At 34.0% G+C, this 20,113-nt stretch overlaps 2 protein-coding genes across 11 annotated transcripts in view; one reads left to right on the top strand and one right to left on the bottom strand.

Annotated features, from left to right (window-relative positions):
* Positions 1-20,113, bottom strand: part of DOCK7 (dedicator of cytokinesis 7) — a 208,257-nt gene that overhangs the window by 127,429 nt on the left and 60,715 nt on the right.
* On the top strand, positions 2,020-11,365 carry ANGPTL3 (angiopoietin like 3). Its single transcript, NM_001080345.2, is given in 7 exon segments — positions 2,020-2,593; positions 4,483-4,593; positions 6,898-7,012; positions 8,004-8,117; positions 8,812-8,907; positions 10,519-10,782; positions 11,128-11,365. Coding segments are annotated over 7 exon segments (1,380 nt in total). The 5' UTR covers positions 2,020-2,098; the 3' UTR covers positions 11,313-11,365.

Genomic DNA, 20,113 nt, shown 5'->3' with positions numbered 1-20,113 from the left:
AATTGCCCCTCAACTAGAAAGTGAATGAAATATCAGGGTCAATAGTTTCAAGCAAGGAAAGGAGACAGTTCAATTAAGACAAGTTTTGAAACACCCTCTTCATGACCAATGATCACAACACTAACATATCCCTTTTAAAGGGGGGAGAAAATTCAAATTTTTTCACTAGTTCAACATACGCTTCTATAATTTCATAACATGCACCAGTGGTAAAGGTAAAATGAAGATGAAGACGAAGGAAAACTGTTTTGCTTTTCTTCTTCACTACTGGAAGTATTTGTATACTTTATTTACTTGCATTCTTTATTTCTCTTACAAACAGAAATACTTATATTCTATATTGGACACTTAGAAAAAGTATACCCAAGCTAAACAAAAGAAATAATTCCTTGTATTTACCAAGGTTCAAGAGACCAAAGTAAGAAAAACCAGATTCTAGAAAAATTTCCAAACTTATGTCATCTTAACATAAGATTAGATAATATTTATCAATAAAATATTACTGTACTACTACATAAATGCACTGACTTTCTAATTACAAAACAATAGCTAGTACATAATACCATGCTGTGAAGAAGGCTGAGCGCCGAAGAATTGATGCTTTTGAAGTGTGGTGTTGGAGAAGACTCTTGAGAGTCCCTTGGACTGTAAGGAGATCCAACCAGTCCATTCTGAAGGGGATCAGCCCTGGGATTTCTTTGGAAGGAATGATGCTAAAGCTGAAACTCCAGTACTTTGGCCACCACATGTGAAGAGTTGACTCATTGGAAAAGACTCTGATGCTGGGAGGGATTGGGGGCAGGAGGAGAAGGGGATGACAGAGGATAAGATGGCTGGATGGCGTCACTGACTCAATGGACGTGAGTCTGAGTGAACTCTGGGAGTTGGTGATGGACAGGGAGGCCTGGCGTGCTGAGATTCATGGGGTCGCAAAGAGTCGGACACAACTGAGTGACTGATCTGATCTGATCTGAATACCATGCTGTATTTACTAAACACTAGGTATTGTTCTAAGTGCTTTAAAATATTAATTTTTAAACTCTATAAAGTGGATATTATCTTCAATTGATAGACAAGAAAAAAGGAGTACAGAAAAGCTAAGTAATTTCACAGAACTAAAGACCAGCAGAGTCAGGATTCCAATTCAGCTAGTCTCTCTCCAGAATGAAACTCTTAACCACTATGGGTTACTACATCTACTGTAATCATTCTATCCAAAAGCCCTTAATGCTAAATGATCAAAAGAAAGGTTTTGTTAAATTTAGATCATGAATATTGTTCCCAAGTTCACAAACTACAGAAAAATTTATAATGGGCAAATAGTTCTTGACACTGAAACCACATAATCTACTGGTCTTCCAGTGGGTACAGGGGAAAGAGGCTAGAACACAGAGACATAGAATATAACAGAGAAAAAGGATGAAATACCTTTTAAGATATGGGATTTTGTGATTATATACAAACACAGTTTAGATAGACCATCTGAAGCAAAAAAATATACAAACAAATAATTATAGTGACAAATAATAAGGAATAAATAATCACACATTAGCTCATATAGAGTAGCATAGGAATACAGCATTAACATCGCCTGCAGATGTGGAGGAAGGCTTCAGAGAACACATTTTTGGGGATCATCACTGTTTAAAAAAAAAACTAAAATACAATTTAGGAAATGCATACTTGATTCATTAATTTTTCCTCAGCTTTAATGATGAATTTATCTGTCAAAAGAGTTTGATATTTATTTGTAAATCTCTTTAAAAATCATGACAAATTAAAATGAGCTTTTAAAAATAGGTAGATCTCCTAACACTAAAAATGCAGTTTACAATACAGCAAAGTTAAATACAATAACCATTTTAAATAATCAATTAAGGTTGTTGCTCATTTCTTTGATTTCATTTAGCATTGATCTAACTCAGTCTGGAAGGTTACATTCATACAAGTTTACACAGCTTAATGATTAACTATATTGACCTGCCAACCTTACTGTGTCTGTGGCAAATAGTGTTATATAGAGAGTTCAGAAGTCTTGGTATGCTCCCAGGAAAAAAACAAATTCCAAATCGCTTGAAAGTGAATAATTAGGATAAAAATGTACACTATCAAGCTCTTTCTTATTATTGCTCCTCTAGTTATTTCTTCCAGAACTGACCAAGACTATACATCACTTGACTCTATATCTCCAGAGCCAAAATCAAGATTTGCTATGTTAGATGATGTAAAAATTTTAGCCAATGGCCTACTTCAGTTAGGACATGGTCTTAAAGACTTTGTTCATAAGACTAAGGGCCAAATTAATGACATATTTCAAAAACTCAACATATTTGATCAGTCCTTTTATGACTTATCACTGCAAACCAATGAAATCAAAGAAGAAGAAAAGGAACTTAGAAGAGCGACATCCAAACTGCAAGTCAAAAACGAAGAAGTAAAGAACATGTCACTTGAACTCGACTCAAAACTTGAAAGTCTCCTTGAAGAGAAAATTCTACTGCAACAGAAAGTGAGATACCTGGAGGACCAATTAACCGATTTAATTAAAAATCAACCTCAAATTCAGGAATACCTGGAAGTAACTTCACTTAAAGTAAGTAGAAACTAAAGAGCATGATTAAGCTTTCAATGTGGATCTTTTCAAAAAAATATTTTAAGACATGCTACTTGAAATACTTAGTTGAACTGCTGAAACACTATATTTTTCTCATTAAAAAAAAAAAAAGCCTCCAGGAAATAAATTTTCCTATTATAATTTCAAGCTGGATTTTGTTTCCCTAACATTATTTATGAAAATAACTGAACTTTGCATTTCAGATGAAGATTACAAGTCAGTTAAGCAATGAAATTTAGAAGACTAAACTATTACAATATTGTGAATTACTGAAGGCGAGTAAAAAGCTAAAGGAATATAACTTGTGTAACTATTTTATCTTTAAAATGTATAAAAGTAATACAGTAAATAGAAAACACTAAAATGCTGGGGTTTTTTTTTCCCCATGTAATTGAAGTAGTTTAAAGTTCAGGAAATCAGATTTTAGAGATGGTACAGTTTAAATAAAAAACAAAAACAGAAGTATGTACTATGTGAAAGAAGCATGCAAGGGGAAAAGGTTTGCCGATATTCATTTTTCTAATATACTATTAGTTTAAAAAATTAGACTGTGACAGTCCTATAGGATATTAAAAAGTCTAGTGTAAGAGGGTTCCCTTTTCTCCACACCCTCTCCAGCATTTATTGCTTGTAGACTTTTGGATCGCAGCCATTTTGACTGACGTGAAATGGCACCTCATAGTGGTTTTGATTTGCATTTCTCTGATAATGAGTGATGTTGAGCATCTTTTCATGTGTTTGTTAGCCATCTGTATGTCTTCTTTGGAGAAATGTCTTTTTAGTTCTTTGGCCCATTTTTTTGATTGGGTCATTTATTTTTCTGGAGTTGAGCTGTAGGAGTTGCTTGTATATTTTTGAGATTAGTTGTTTGTCAGTTGCTTCATTTGCTATTATTTTCTCCCATTCTGAAGGCTGTCTTTTCACCTTGCTAATAGTTTCCTTTGATGTGCAGAAGCTTTTAAGGTTAATTAGGTCCCATTTGTTTATCTTTGCTTTTATTTCCAATATTCTGGGAGGTGGGTCATAGAGGATCCTGCTGTGATGTATGTCGGACAGTGTTTTGCCTACGTTCTCCTCTAGGAGTTTTATAGTTTCTGGTCTTACGTTGAGATCTTTAATCCATTTTGAGTTTATTTTTGTGTATGGTGTTTAGAACTGCCTTATGATCCAGTAATCCCACTGCTGGGCATACACACTGAGGAAACCAGAAGGGAAAGAGACACGTGTACCCCAATGTTCATCACAGCACTGTTTATAATAGCCAGGACATGGAAGCAACCTAGATTGTCCATCAGCAGATGAATGGATAAGAAAGCTATGGTACATATACACAATGGAGTATTACTCAGCCATTAAAAAGAATACATTTGAATCAGTTCTAATGAGGTGGATGAAACTGGAGCCTATTATACAGAGTGAAGTAAGCCAGAAGGAAAAACACCAATACAGTATAATAACGCATATATATGGAATTTAGAAAGATGGTAACAATAACCCTGTGTACGAGACAGCAAAAGAGACACTGATGTATAGAACAGTATTATGGACTCTATGGGAGAGGGAGAGGGTGGGAAGATTTGGGAGAATGGCAATGAAACATGTAAAATATCATGTATGAAACGAGATGCCAGTCCAGGTTCGATGCACGATACTGGATGCTTGGGGCTAGTGCACTGGGACGACCCAGAGGGATGGTATGGGGAGGGAGGAGGGAGGAGGGTTCAGGATGGGGAACACATGTATACCTGTGGCGGATTCATTTTGATATTTGGCAAAACTAATACAATTATGGAAAGTTAAAAAAAAAAAAAAAGTCTAGTGTAACAGGAAAGAAAGAAATCTCTAACCAACCTACAATCTATATCCAGACTTTGGTAGAGCAGCAAGATAATAGCATTAAAGACCTTCTTCAGATTGTGGAAGAACAATACAGACAATTAAACCAACAGCAAAGTCAAATAAAAGAAATAGAAAATCAGGTAAGTCAATATCTTAATAGTATGTCCAATCTTTTACATAAAAATAAGGTTTATGAAAATATGGACCCTAAAATTATTTACAATAATTATAGCTGGATAATGAATAAAAGGATCACATCAGCATGACTGTTAAGTTTGCAGGCTCTGAAGCTAGTAAACTACCTGGGTTTGAATCCTGGTTCTAAAACTTTTGTGTGACCTTGAATAAATTATTTAACCCCTCTCTCTGTTTCCTCTAGGTAGACAATAAGAGAACCTGCCTTATAGGATGGCTGTGAGAAAAAAGAAAGAATTCATGCAAAGTACATTCTCAATATAGCAGCCAAAGAGATTCATTTAAAATTTAAATTACACTATGTCTCTCTTTGAAACCCCACAATGGCTTCACATCTCACTCACAGTGGCCCAAAAAGACTGGGATGATTCTTAATCATCTCACTGACTCCATTTCCTCTTCTACAGTCATACTAGCCTTTTTACTGCTTCTCAAACACATCAAACAAGTTGCTATCTCAGGGCCTTTGCCTATGCTGCTCTCTGTCTGGAATGCTCTTCATCTTGGTATTGGCATGGCCCACTCTTATTCCCTTTAGGTCTTTCTCAAATACAAAATTCTCAAAGAATCTTTTCCAGATAATTTAATCAGACATTTCAATCCCCTACACCCATGCTTGAAACTTGCTACCTCATTCATTACTCTCTTTTTTCTCTTAACACTTACCTTTATTTAATATAATATATATATATATATATATTTGGTTATTTATTCTGTCTGTCCCTGCACTAGAATGTAAGATCCACATGTACAGAAGTTTCTCATTTTTTTAAATTGCTGTAGACCCCAAAATGTAGAACACTGATACATAGTAAACACTTAATAAATACATGCTGAGTTAATAAAGGTAATGTCACATTTAGTACAAACAAGTCAATAAAAACTTGCTGAGATTAATATTATTATAATTATTAGAAGCTACATGCCTAATAATTAAAGTTTAATACCCAACAGTATAATTTAATCTACAATATAAATAACTGGCTAGGTGAGGAAGGAAGATACCTGTTTGGAATAAAGCCATGCCAAAATCTAAGCATTCCAATATATACTACCATAGTTCAAAAATATTAATTAGTATTAATACTATTAAACAGCCATTCAGGAATTTCAAAAATAATACAGACTTGAAGAAACTGGTTAAAAAAATAGATGCCAAGGACTATAAAACAAATATTATAATTTCCACTAAACAAACACATTATGTTTTAGTAATTTTATGACTCATAATTTTAGTAACTTACTTTTGCTAATTTATCAATCATTATTTAGTAGGCTATTTTTGCTAATTGTCCAAAAAGGGGTTTTTTTCCAACTAGTTTTAATTCCCATAATTTCTGTCTTACTGTATGTTATTTTTCTCTTTTTTCCTACATATTTTACTATGAGTAAATGAACCTACTTACAAAAGTAAAATGTCACTATTATAAAATGGTATACATCTTGTCTAGTAATAAAATGTATGAAGAATTTAAAACAATAAATTTCTAAGTCGGGAGAAGCCTTAGATCATCTGACACAACTTACTCAAATTTAAATTTACAAACCAAACTCTAAAGTTAAGTTACTCTAAGACCACAGTCACTTAGTAGAAAAGACAAACATACAATAAGTGAACTTTACAAGAGAGCCTAGTGAATTGTATCCTAAGAAATGCCATTTATGCTGATATCAAAAAACTAACACTATTAACACAAGATATTATATACTCTGCTTTTTTCAAGTCATCAATAACACAAACTATCAGTCAATAAATTGCAAACCCAGCAAAACAGACAATGAAATATTAAATATATGAAAAGCAAACAAATAAACCTGCCAATCTGCTACCTCTACAAATACATTTACATGTCAAAAACTATCAAGAAAGCAACCTTGTTCAAATTACTATTATTATATCTTAAGACCTACAACTGAGAATTATGAAATTTGAAATCTGCCTCTGTCACTGAACAGAATATATATTACATTCATATAAATAAACAGAACATATTAAAATACTTTAAGCAAAGTCTCTGCCTTTGGTCTTGCTGTCTTTTGATCAATTTCTGTTTTTTGCCTTGGTATCTTTATTTTTTGAACTCATTAAATAATGTGCCTAATTAAATATTTTGAGAACAGGAAGTCTGTGTAATATGTATAGCATTATTTATCCCTCTTACCATTGAAAACAATAATATATTATGAACTCAGATTTCCCCTAATTAAATATTCAAATTTTTAAAAGTAGATTTGTATTCTTTTATCAGTTAAGAAGAACTGGTATTAAAGAATCCACAGAAATTTCTCTTTCTTCTAAACCAAGAGCACCAAGAACTACTCCCTCTTTTCACTCGAATGAAACAAAAAATGTAGAACATGATGGTAAGATAATTTGCTGCGTTTCTGTCTTGAAGCTATTATTATCAAATTTTTCTTCTATCTTTGACATTTCCATCAAAAATCCCTATTCTCAGAGCCTGTTCTAGACTAAAAAAGAATAAAGAGATACATTCAACAAATATGTGTCAACCTAAACTGGATCTTAGTGATTTTTTTAAACCCAATAAAACATTCTTAAGACAATCAGAGAAATATGAATATAGACTTGCTATTAGGTAATAATCATTACTTTTCTTAGATGGAAAATGGTATTACAGTTATGTAAGAGAATAATCTCATGTTTAAGAGCATTTAAGAGATGCATGCAAAAGTATCTAAGGGATTAAGGGTCATGATGTTTGCAAATGGCTTTCAAATAGCACAATAAAATTCATATTTGTACATATTTGTTTATAAAGCAATAAGGTAAAATGTTAACAATTGTTGAATATGCATGGAAAGATTATGGCATTCTCTTCAAGATTTCTACTTTCCATACAAAAAGCAAAAAGATGGGGAGACAAAGTCTCCATTCTCAACCAAGCTTCAACAAAATGATATATTTTCAAAACACATTTATTTTTAATGTAATTAATACAGGGAAAAAAAGGTCTTTGTTAGTTTCTTCTATATATGTTCACTCTTTCCACATTAATCTGTTGACAACCTAGTACGCACCAAGCACTATACTAATATCTCATATGTGGAATTTTATTTATGTTTTTCCTAGGTCTAGGGGAAAGAGCACTTAAAATTCTCATTTTGTCACTTTCTCAAAAAAAAAAATCAGTTTGGTAATAACTATTTGATATTCTTCATATAACATGCCATCTAATAAAAATGTTTTAGCATAAAATAGTTTTTCAATAACACATTACTAAAAAAGGCTAAAGACGAAAGTCACAATTCCATAGAATTTCAACTAAAATCTCAAGCTCTAAAGATACCATTCTTTACTAATGTATCTTATGTAATAACATTTTGTTGATTCTAGACATTCCTGCTGATTGTACCATCATTTATAACCAAGGCAAACATACAAGTGGCATCTACTCCATTAGACCTAGCAACTCTCAAGTTTTTAATGTCTACTGTGATGTTAAATCAGGTAAAACCAGCCTAAGAGAAACAGACAATAGTAAGTAAGCTAAGGTTACTCACTACCTATTAGTAAGACTGCTGCTGCTGCTGCTGCTAAGTCGCTTCAGTGGTATCCAACTCTGTGCGACCCCACAGACGGCAGCCCACTAGGCTCCTCTGTCCCTGGGATTCTCCAGGCAAGAATACTGGAGTGGGTTGCCATTTCCCTCTCCAATGCGCGAAAGTGAAGTCACTCAGTCGTATCTGACTCTTAGCGACCCCATGGACTGCAGCCTACCAGGCTAATTCTCTTATTTTTGTCCTGAATACACATAAAATAAAATATATATAACACAAGTAGTTATATATATCTAGATCTAGATATATATCTGTATATCTGTATCTAGCACATATATTTGTACTAGATCTAGTACATACGTTTGTCTTATTTATATATTTACTTATGCGTTCATTCAATGTTCTCCATCTTTTTTTCTAAAAAACAATCTAAAATGACTGCTGTCAATAAGTTTATTAAGACAAATTAATTGGTTGCCCTTCATTTAACTTCTTGGGCCCACAATAAATAATAAAATACTACCACAACAATGTTAATAACTACCTTATACATCCACCAATAAAAACCAAACAAAAAAACAGTATTTTGTTACAACTATCAGCATCAGTCTACTGAAAATACAATTTTTGTTCATTATATTCAGGTAGTTCATGGACATTAATTCAACATCGAATAGATGGATCACAAAACTTCAATGAAACGTGGGAAAACTACAAGTATGGTTTTGGGAGACTTGATGGTAAGATGACTTCATACATTAATTCACTTGTTAACTAAAGCATATTTATTAAAAATCTATTAATAAAGCCCACTGTGGATTTGGCATTAGAAATCCAATGAATGAGGTACAGTCCCAGCATTCTTAGAAATTATTAGCAAATAGTTACACATTTGTAAGTACTGAACTTATTACCATTGTCTTTTTTTGAATTATACTTTCCATAATTACATGTCTGTTCTATGTATATACTTAGCACAATTTAACTGGATGGCTTCTGATTATCATAATTATGATTTTAAAAGATAATTTTGATTTAAAAGTACTATATGTTTCAAATAAGTAGTAAATGCTATGAAGGAGCTACAAAGAAAACCATCCTATCAGTGGTCATTCTGCTTTCTTATTAACATTTTAGATATCAACTATTTGGAAGTTGGAAGGTACAAAGAAGCTGTCAACTGTCAGATCTAAACAAAATGTTTAGATTTCAATTATTTAAATATTATAAATGTATATTATACAATGTGTGGTTCAAAATAAATTTAGGTAATTCAATGCAAATTATTATATTTTGATCACAAAATAAATAAGGTAAAAAATAAAATAAGCTAAATAAAAATAAGATAGAGGTTTAAAATCCAAAAAGCACATTATAAAAATCCATGAGTTATGCCATGTACTCATTCATAAAATGGGTAACATCCATTATTATGGCAAGTTTTTAAATATTCAGGACTATTTGACTACTTAAACAGTTTTAGATTCAAACTACCAATTAAATCCCAAACTAAAAGGTATAATCAGTGATATGCTTTGTAGGATCAAGTCTTTTCCTAAGAGTGACAGTCCAGAATACTCATTTATTTCTTCAAGGACGTAAGCCATTTGTAGTTTGCAATTCTTAAAATGAAATATACTGATTCAACAGCAGTAAAGAAATTCTGACTTTTTTCCCTTAAATGCTTTAATAAAAGGGATAATTAAAGAGAGATTAATTGTGGTGATTAAAGAGAACTGTTTGTATTTATGTTATGTTTTTCATTCCAAATAAAATGTTTTAAACTATAGCAAAAAGTTATTAAGAATAATGGTTTTTATTTTAAAAATTTATTTCCTTCTTTTTCTACAAGGAAAACATATATACCAAGAAAATATCAAAGGCCAAGACTATATGAGAGGAAAATAACATTATTATCCAAGTCTCTAGAAATACTTAACAAATCTCTTCATAGTATATGGGTATTAAAAAAAACCCAGCTGATTATAAAGCCAGTATACATAAGCACCCAAAAGTTAGATAACATTTTACCAATGACCAGCCCTATAAATACTTGTAATAGTCTAATAGGTTTCACCTGTGAAATATGCCTGATACTATCCAGTTTATAATGGATAATCAGACTCTAGGCAGCCCATTCATATTTTCACAGTTGTTGTAATATAACTATCTTCAATAAAACTGTTTTTAAAACAAATATTTTAAGAAACTCTAAAATAATCAAAGGATTCAAGATGAAAACAATTAAGCTACTTACAGCAAAAAAATAAAAACAAAAACTCTCTAAATAAATGGTCACTGCCTCATCTACAGTTAACAATTCACAGATTTCTACAACTTTTTTTTTTCAGGAGAATTTTGGTTGGGTTTAGAAAAGATATACTCCATAGTAATGCAATCTAACTATATCTTACGAATCGAGCTAGAAGACTGGAAAGACAAGTATTATACTGAATACTCTTTTCACTTGGGAGATCACGAAACCAACTATACACTACATCTAGCTGAGATTTCTGGCAATGGCCCCAAGGCATTTCCGGAACACAAAGACTTGATGTTTTCTACTTGGGATCACAAAGCAAAAGGACATTTCAACTGTCCAGAAAGTAATTCAGGTATCCTCTTCCTAATATCAAAACTTTATTTTAGTATCTTCAAAATACCTTTCCAGAGTAATAGCTAATATCTTTCAATGTCAACTCTTTAAAATACGAATCCAAAATAAACATTTTCTCTGTATGTAAATGTCTCCTAACATATGTGGTAATTTGATTCTAGTTCAATTATGCATTTTACCTCTAACCTTTCTCAGATATTTTATTTTTGATCAGATGTATGAGACATATAAATCATTTAAAATTGGAAACTATGCATATAACTGAAGATGCACTCACCGGGTAAATATAATAGCAACTATATATGAGTCTGTATCTATTAAACTGTGTATCTATCCTTTTTAGGAGGCTGGTGGTACCATGATGTATGTGGGGAAAACAACCTAAATGGTAAATACAACAAGCCAAAAGCAAAAGCTAAGCCAGAGAGGAAAGAAGGAATATGCTGGAAGTCTCAAGATGGAAGGCTGTACTCCATCAAAGCAACCAAAATGCTGATACATCCATCAGATTCAGAAAATTCTGAATGAACTGAGGCAAATGTAAAAGCCAATAAATTAAACATTAAACTCATCCCATATTATAATGGCTTAGAAATCCAGTATTAAACCCCTAATAGAAGGCTTAGAAATAAATTCTTTATATTAAAGCCACTACCAACTTAATATTAAACATATCATCACATCACTTCAAAGAACACCATTTACCGTTCTCAATCAAAATTTTATGACAATCATTTATTCATATATTTTGTGATGTGTGAATCAAATTTTAGAATTTGATTCTAAAGTTTAACCACTGGATGAAATTTCAAAACACCGCCCTAAATAAAATAAAAAAAATTTTTATGTTTAAAGTCATCTTGTTAGCTAACTGCACAACTTCTTCAGTTAAAAAAATACTTTTCTTGCTAAAATTCTACACTTGAATAAATATAAACAATTAATAATTGTACAATTCTTAAATGATGTAATATTAATTTCAAAACTAAAATTAAATAAGTTGATTTTACATGTGAAAATCAGTAACATGGATTTTAAAATTGATACTAATTTTGCAACAAAATAATTTGGAGTAAATGTTTGGTATGCTTTATTTATGAGGCCAAATGAAGCAGGATGAAATACTGTATTGAAATAGGCTCACACTGTTAAATATAGTAGATCATAACTGCTAAGTCATACTGACTTTAAATATCAAGTATCATTGTACCTTATTTGTTGACTTGTCTGGACTCTATACATATTTTAACTCCTGAAAGTGAAAGTCGCTCAGTCATGTCCCACTCTTTGCGACCTTATGGACTACACAGTCCATGGAATTCTCCAGGCCAGAATTCTACAGAGGGTAGCTGTTCCCTTCTCCAAAGGATCTTCCCAACCCAGGGATGGAACCCAGGCCTCCCTCACTGCAGGTGGGTTCTTTACCAGCTGAGCCACCGGGGAAGCCCAAGAATACTGGAGTGGGTATCCCTTCTCCAGCAGATCTTCCCAACTCAGAAATCAAACCAGGGTCTCCCACATTGCATATTGTCTGGACTCTATACATATTATAACTCCTAATGTTGTGAAAAACAAATAATTTCAAGGTGATCTTGTCAAAATACAGTAAGGAAGAATGTGTTTGTGACATCAAATTAAAGTTTAATAATTTATTTCCCTTGGACACAGTGTAAGTCTAATACTAATTTGGAGGTTTTCAAAGAGAATTAAGAATCATAAAAAGTTACTGAATGATTAAACAAACAGTCTGAGGAATGTTAACATTTCCAAATTCATTAAAGACTCAGTCCTCTAAATTACAAACATTTACATTCTTGTAGTTTTTTATTGACATCTAATAGGAGTATGATTGTACTATTTCTAATTTAAATAAATCCTAAATACTTAAGGATAATTAGAGGATATTCTGACCGTAATATCTTTTGTCAGTATTTATTTTTTTTAAGTTTCTAAAGAAACCATCAAAGAGAAATAAAATCTTGAATTAAATTCAATTTTTAAAGACTAATTTTTTTAAAAAAAGAAAAAAAGGATAGTGCCGAAGTTCTGTCATCATTGTCACTCAGTCACCCAGTCATGTCCAGCTCTTTGCAACCCCATCGACTGCAGCACGCCAGGGTTTCCTGTCCTTCACCATCGCCCAGAGCTTGCTCAATGTCATGTCCATTGAGTCAGCGATGCCATCCAACTATCTCATCCTCTTGTCATCCCCTTTTCCTCCTGCCTTCAATCTTTCCCATCATCGGGGTCTTTTCTAATGAGTGGGCTCTTCCCATTAGGTGGCATTAGGATTGAAGCTTCAGGATCAGCATTAGTCCTTCCAATGAATATTCACATTTCCTATAGGATGGACTGGTTTGATCTCCTTGCTGTCCAAGGGACTCTTAAAAGAGAGTCTTCACCAACACCACAGTTCAAAATCATCAATTCTTCGGCATTCAGTCTTCTTTATGGTCCAACTCTCACATGCATACATAACTACGGGAAAAACCATAACTTTGACAGGACAGACCGTTGTTGACAAAGTAATGTCCCTGCTTTTTAATATGCCATCTAGGTCAGTCATAGCTTTTCTTCCAAGGAGCAAGGGTCTTTTGATTTCATGGCTGCAATCACCATCTGCTGTGATTCTGGAGCCCAAGAAAATAGTCTTTCACTGTTTCCATTGTTTCCCCATCTATTTGCCATAAAGTGATGAGACTGGCTGCCATGATCTTCATTTTCTGAATGTTGAGTTTTAATCCAGCTTTTCACTCTCCTCTTTCACCTTCATCAAGAGGCTCTTCAGTTCCTCTTCACTTTCTGCCATAAGGGTGGTATCATCTGCATATCTGACGCTATTGATATTTGCTCCCAGCAATCTTCAGTCCAGCTTGTGCTTCATCCAGGCTGGCATTTTGCATGACGTACTCTGCATATAAGTTAAATAAGCAGTGTGACAATATACAGCCTTGACGTACTCCTTTCCCATTCTGAACAAGTTGCTTCTTGACTTACATACAGGTTTCTCAGGAGCAGGTAAGGTGATCTGATATTCCCATCTCTAAAAATTTTCCAGAGTTGTTGTGTCCAAGTAATGTAGTGACTCACATTACTCAATAAGTATTCACCATTAGGTATTTTAAATTGTTCAATATATATTTTTAGTATATGACACATTCAAATATTTATGATTTATGTGGATCCTACACAAATATTTTGTTCCAAAACATACAAAGAAATAAAGGCAGGAAATAGTTTTCATTTTCAGAACCACATTCAAGCTGTCAAAATTGACCTTTGAAAGCAAAAGTGCCAAAATGGCCTTTTTTTCCCCCAAAAAGTAGGAAGCTTTCAAATGTAAAATAATGTTATTTAATATAACAATTTTTTCGCAGTTTTCCAATTTTTAAAAATTCTCACATAATGTGCTGCATTTTGTTTCTTTCAGGCATACTGAGTTTTTTCCTGCATATAAAGCTCCGATTGAGAGAGAATTCTGTTAGAGAAAGGATTTTTTTCTTTATGCTTCACAAAATTATGTCCTCAGTCCTCACTAATTTGCCGAAAGGGTTCTAATTGCACCACTAACACAACTGTTGAATCCAGTGACCTCTGAGTCCACATTCCCTTTGATTTCTTTACTATTTACTAATAACAATATTCTCTTCTCAAACTTGACCTTCAGCTAGTTTGCTTCCACAGTACTACTACTCTCCATGTTTGCTTTTGTTTCTGGCTGAGCCAGCGCAGCATGCAGATTCTGCACTTCCTCTGCAGTAGAAATGCAGTCTTAACCACTGGACTGACAGGCAAGTCCCTGAGTCCATCTTTAATGCCCTATTTCTTCCTAGTATTTAGCACTGTGGACCCATGTAAAATATTCAAACATCTATTCGGACCTCAGAAATTCTATCTACTCTCATGGATTCATTTATTTTCCATGAATAAATTTCCCAAATCTACGTATCTCTCTCTCCAGTTCCCCTTCTTCCACTGCCACCTGCCATTTCTCCTTTTCATATCTTATAGCCTCTTCAAACTCAACTTACAAACAACAAATCCATCAAAACCTTACTGCCTCTGCTGGTCTTCCCTTTTACTTTTTCACATTCTCCTCATTTCTTTATATACCTTAAATGGCACTACCATACTTCCAGAGGATTCACAAGACTCCCAAAGGGTACTAAGAACCCCAGTTCTAAAGGAAGATCTATCATCATATGATAACCTAGTTTAAGAAAAATTAACTACATGGCTCTCAAGTCATAATATAAGTGGTACAGTCTTCCTGTGCTACTTGAAGTATATACAGGACCTTACCAAGCAGAAAGGTTTAGGGAGGCATTCTAGAAAAATGAAATGGCATTAGGAAAGTATACAGTGGGGTTTTGAAATAAATAATTTTGATTAGAGCCGAGGGTTTGTGTTGGGCAGGAAATGGATAAACAAGTATTTTGGGGTCAGGTTTTAGAAACCCTGAACACCTGGAAGAGATCTGAATCTTACTTTGTAGGCTTATGCACCTCTAATTGGGGTACACATTCTTATGAGGGCACAGCTAAATGACAAATGCAAGCCCATGGGATTAACATGACACATCTCCCAGGAATATCACTTTTTTGTTTTAGGGAGGAACTAACTATTTTTATATGAAGTGGATTTATGAAGTAGAAAACATAATTCATGTGCAATTTTAAGGCACGATTCTTAGATTTAAGATAAAATCCTAATAAGATTCTAATATCTCTCTCTTTCTCCCTGGCCTTTCACTTCTCTTCATTCCTCAGCTATTTGTAAAGCCTCCTCAGACAACCTTTTTTGTTGTCTTTGCATTCTTGCATTTCTTTTCCTTTGGGATGGTTTTGGTCACTGCCTCCTGTGACGCTTCTGAATTCAGTGCTGGAGACTGCAAGGAGATCAAACCAGTCAATCCTAAAGGAAATCAACACTTCATTGGAAGGACTGATGCTGAAGATGAAGTTCCAATACTTTGGCCACCTAATGCAAGGAGATAACTCATTTGGAAAAGACCCCGCTGCTGGGAAAGATTGAAGGCAAAAGGAGAAGAGGACAGCAGAGAATGAGGTGGTTAGACAGCATCACCAACTCAACAGACATGAATTTGAGCAAACTGTAGGAGATACTGAAGGACAGGGAAGCCTGGCGTGCTGCAGTCCGTGGAGTCACAAAGAATCAGACATGACTAAGCAACTGAACCACAACAAAGCAAAAATAATCTCACTTCTTTCACAAATATCCTAGTAAATGGAGGCTTTTCTCTGAAACCTTGCAGCATCACTATCTGGACCCCTTCAACTGGCACGTAGCAATTAAAGACAGAAAAATAAATCTGGCAAATTATAAAACTAAAATAGTGAAAAACAGCAGCAAAAATCCCAAGAGCACCAAAGATAGCTTATTTACTTGCTTTTAGTGAATTACTACAAAATGTCTATATCAAGAGATTACACTGAACTAGTATAAATTTTACCGAGAGCAAGTATATACATTTCTTGTGTCAGGGTTACTTACTGTAGTATAATCTATTTACACATTGTCAATCTAGTATCAGCATGTTTTCATGCTTGTACTTTTTCTTCCTAATAGCATAACTCACAGTAATTGATTAACTTATTCATTAATTAAAAATGCATTCATGAATCAGTATTTATTGTGTATCTAATTACTTCCTTATAAAGCCTGTTACAAATATATTGTTACATATTCCACATTCTGTTAGAATAATCAAATGTCTTTTTTTTCCCATAAGAACCACAAGCACTGTACTTATGCATTTACTACTAAGTGATCATCCAACATAGTTCTGAAAATGGAAAAGAAAGTAACCAAATGTTGGCCCTTTTATCAAAGTCCAAAGTGTTTTCATGGCAAATCAAACAGGGCAAAATTACTCAACTGGTGTGAAATGTGCAGTTCAAGGTCATGAAAATAAGATTAACAATCTCCCTAGTAAGCCTGGAAAATCCCATGGGCGGAGGAGCCTGGTAGGCTACAGTCCATGGGGTCGCTAAGAGTTGGACATGACTGAGCGACTTCACTTTCACTTTTCACTTTCATGCATTGGAGAAGGAAATGGCAACGCACTCCAGTGTTCTTGCCTGGAGAATCCCAGAGATGGGGGAGCCTGGTGGCTGCCGTCTGTGGGATCACACAGAGTCGGACACGACTGAAGTGACTTAGCAGCAGCAGTAAGCCTTTACAAAATGGGGTTTCAATGACATTTTAGAAAATATAAAATCAAGGATTCCATCTCAAACATAAAAACTGTTTTTCTAAATTCATATGTGTAATCCCAAGGACAATCATATGTCTAACAACATGATTATGTTTATTTGACAAAGCAATAACCTACAACCTAAAAGATTTAAGGCTCTGTTTATCTTTAAATAAGCAACTAAGCCTAACACTAATGACTAACTTTTATCGAGCATTTAATATGTGCCAGTACTTTCCAACACCTTAATCCAGGGAGATACTGAAGGCTCTCAGTATAATGAGTAAACCAAGAACAAAAAATACATCGGAAATAAGAACTCCATTGCAAAACAAATGCAAACAGAATTTCTAGGAAAATGGTGCCAACAGGCTCCAAGACAACAACTCTACAGTAAGCCAAGTGAGCCTTGAAAACTTCCCCTGCCATACTAACATATAATTTAGTTGCAAAGAGACTAAGGAAGGTACAAAAGAGGAAATAATCTGATGCGTTTTACTGTATTGCAAGAAGCTTTACAGAGATGACAAGTATTTTTTTTCAAGGTTTATGCAAGTGTATGTATTTTTTTAAGGAAGAGGATATCAGAGTTAAATCTTCACCTTCTATAGCAATCAGTAGGTATTTTACATTGAAAGAGAATCAAGAAATAGCTGCATGAACATGTTATTTAAAAACAAGGAGTAAAGCAACAAAAGAAGGAGCAAAAATGGACAGACCATAAAGTCACTACTGACTATAGTGACTGACAATAAAGATTAGACATCAAGGTAGGGAAAGGATGGTTAGAACAAGATGAAGGACCTCTGTTTTTAACTTTAAGCCTTATGGCACAAAGTGAACTCTAAGTACACTCATATCATTTGTTTAAAATCTATATATGTAAATAAATTTTAAAAGATAAATAGAAAAATGAAAGAAAAGATCCTTCAAAGTCCCCAGTTTTCATTTCCCCTGTCTCTGAAATAATCCAAGTAGAAGAAAGATAGATACACACAAGTTAGGAATGTTCTGCATGAGAGTCATATACTAGATAAGAGATAGGGTTGATAACATCTAAGTTGTTCAATACCAACCATGGCTCACTTCTTTATTCCATGTTCTTTTAAGTAGTCATATATATATACACATATATCTATATATATATAATGAAATATATATAAAATTTATAGGCTGGATGAAGCACAAGCTGGAATCACGATTGCCGGGAGAAATATCAATAACCTCAGCTATGCAGACGACACCACCATTATGGCAGACAGTGAAGAACTACTAAAGAGCCTCTTGTTGAAAGTGAAAGAGGAGAGTGAAAAAGTTGACTTAAAACTCAACATTCAGAAATCTAAGATCATGGCATCTGGTCCCATCACTTCATGGCAAATAGATGGGGAAACAGTGAAAACAGTGACAGACTTTATTTTGGGGGGCTTCAAAATCACTGCAGATGGTGACTGCAGCCATGAAATTAAAAGACGCTTGTTCCTTGGAAGAAAAGTTATGACAAATCTAGACAGCATATTAAAAAGCAGAGACATTACTTTGCCAACAAAGGTCTGTTTAGTCAAAGCTATGGTTTTTCCAGTAGTCATGTATGGATGTGAGGGTTGGACTATAAAGAAGGCTAAGTGCCAAAGAATTGATGCTTTTGAACTGTGGTGTTGGAGAAGACTTTTGAGAGTCCCTTGGACTGCAAGGATTTCCAACCAGTCCATCCTAAAGAAGATCAGTCCTGAATATTCACTGGAAGGACTGATGCTAAAGCTGAAACTCCAATACTTTGGCCACCTGATGCAAATAACTGACTCATTTGAAAAGACCCTGATGCTGGGAAAGACTGAAGGCAGGAGGAGAAGGGAACGACAGAGGATGAGATGGTTGGATGGCATCACTGACTCAACGGACATGAATTTGAGTAAACTCCAGGAGTTGGCGATGGACAGGGAGACCTGGTGTGCTGCAGTCCATGGGGTCACAAAGAGTCAGACACGACTGAGCAACTGAACTGAACTGAACTGAAAACTTACAGGAGAATATTTGTATCACCTGTTTCTTTTTTTTTTTAAACCTGTTTTTTTTTTTTCTTTTACACATGTTTCTTTTAAAAGTAGTATATATTTCATTTACCTTATATTCCAGGAGTTCTACTCGCATTAAATGCCAATCACCTGCAATAGTTTGTGCTCTATACCCTCACAAAAGAAGACAGGTATTATCATCCCCACATTTGATAATAAAACTGAGTGCCAATAAACTAAGTCATTTGTTCTAAGCTACTAAACAGTAAACAGTGGAGTCAGATATCGTACCCATACCTGTGCGACTCTAAATCCCATTCATAACACTATATAGTGTCATGTTTCTTAACACATTTAATAAGTATTACTGTGTACTCTCCACATGCTAGCACACTATTCTATATGCTGGAGATAAAGTGGTAAACAAAACAGACAAGCCCTTGCCCTTTACAGTAATTACATTCATATAACAACTCAATACATATTGTAATGCCAGATAATGATAAATATAAGGAAGGGTAAAAGCTGGAGGAGAGAAGCAATGGATCTTTTAGGTAGGGTGATGAAAATGACCTTTAAGTAGATAGATATATGACTGAATAAGGAATCAAGTCATGTGACGATTTGGAGAAAAACACAACAGGCCAAGAGAAGAAAAAAATAAAAAAATCTTGGGCAGAATTTTGTTTATTCAAGGATGAACAAAAAGGCCATTGAGGCTAAAATGAGCAAGGCAGAGATTAGTAGGATATGAAGTTAGAGAAAGGCAAGAGCTAGATCATATAGTCTTACAGTCTTCATTATTTTTCTGCTTAAAATAGAAGACATTAGAGGACTTTAAGACACAGGACCAAATGATCTGATTTATATCTTTTAAAAATCTCTCTGACTACAATGTTGAGAACTGACTGAAGCATGGGTAGAAGTAAGAAGATCAAATTTAAAAATGTACACAAAATTCTAGATCAGCAGCCATCCAGTATTCTAGTATCTAGTTCTATTGATTATCAACCATTTGAAATGCAGTGCATCTGAACTGAAACATGCTTTTAGTGTAAAATACACACCAGATTTTGAAGATAAAGGAGTGAAAAAAA

The sequence above is a fragment of the Bos taurus genome, chromosome 3 (genome assembly GCF_002263795.3).
Source record: "Bos taurus isolate L1 Dominette 01449 registration number 42190680 breed Hereford chromosome 3, ARS-UCD2.0, whole genome shotgun sequence".
Classification (NCBI taxonomy): Eukaryota; Metazoa; Chordata; class Mammalia; order Artiodactyla; family Bovidae; genus Bos; species Bos taurus.
Note: the sequence above shows the minus strand (reverse complement) of the source record. Positions and strands in the feature narration are given on the sequence as shown.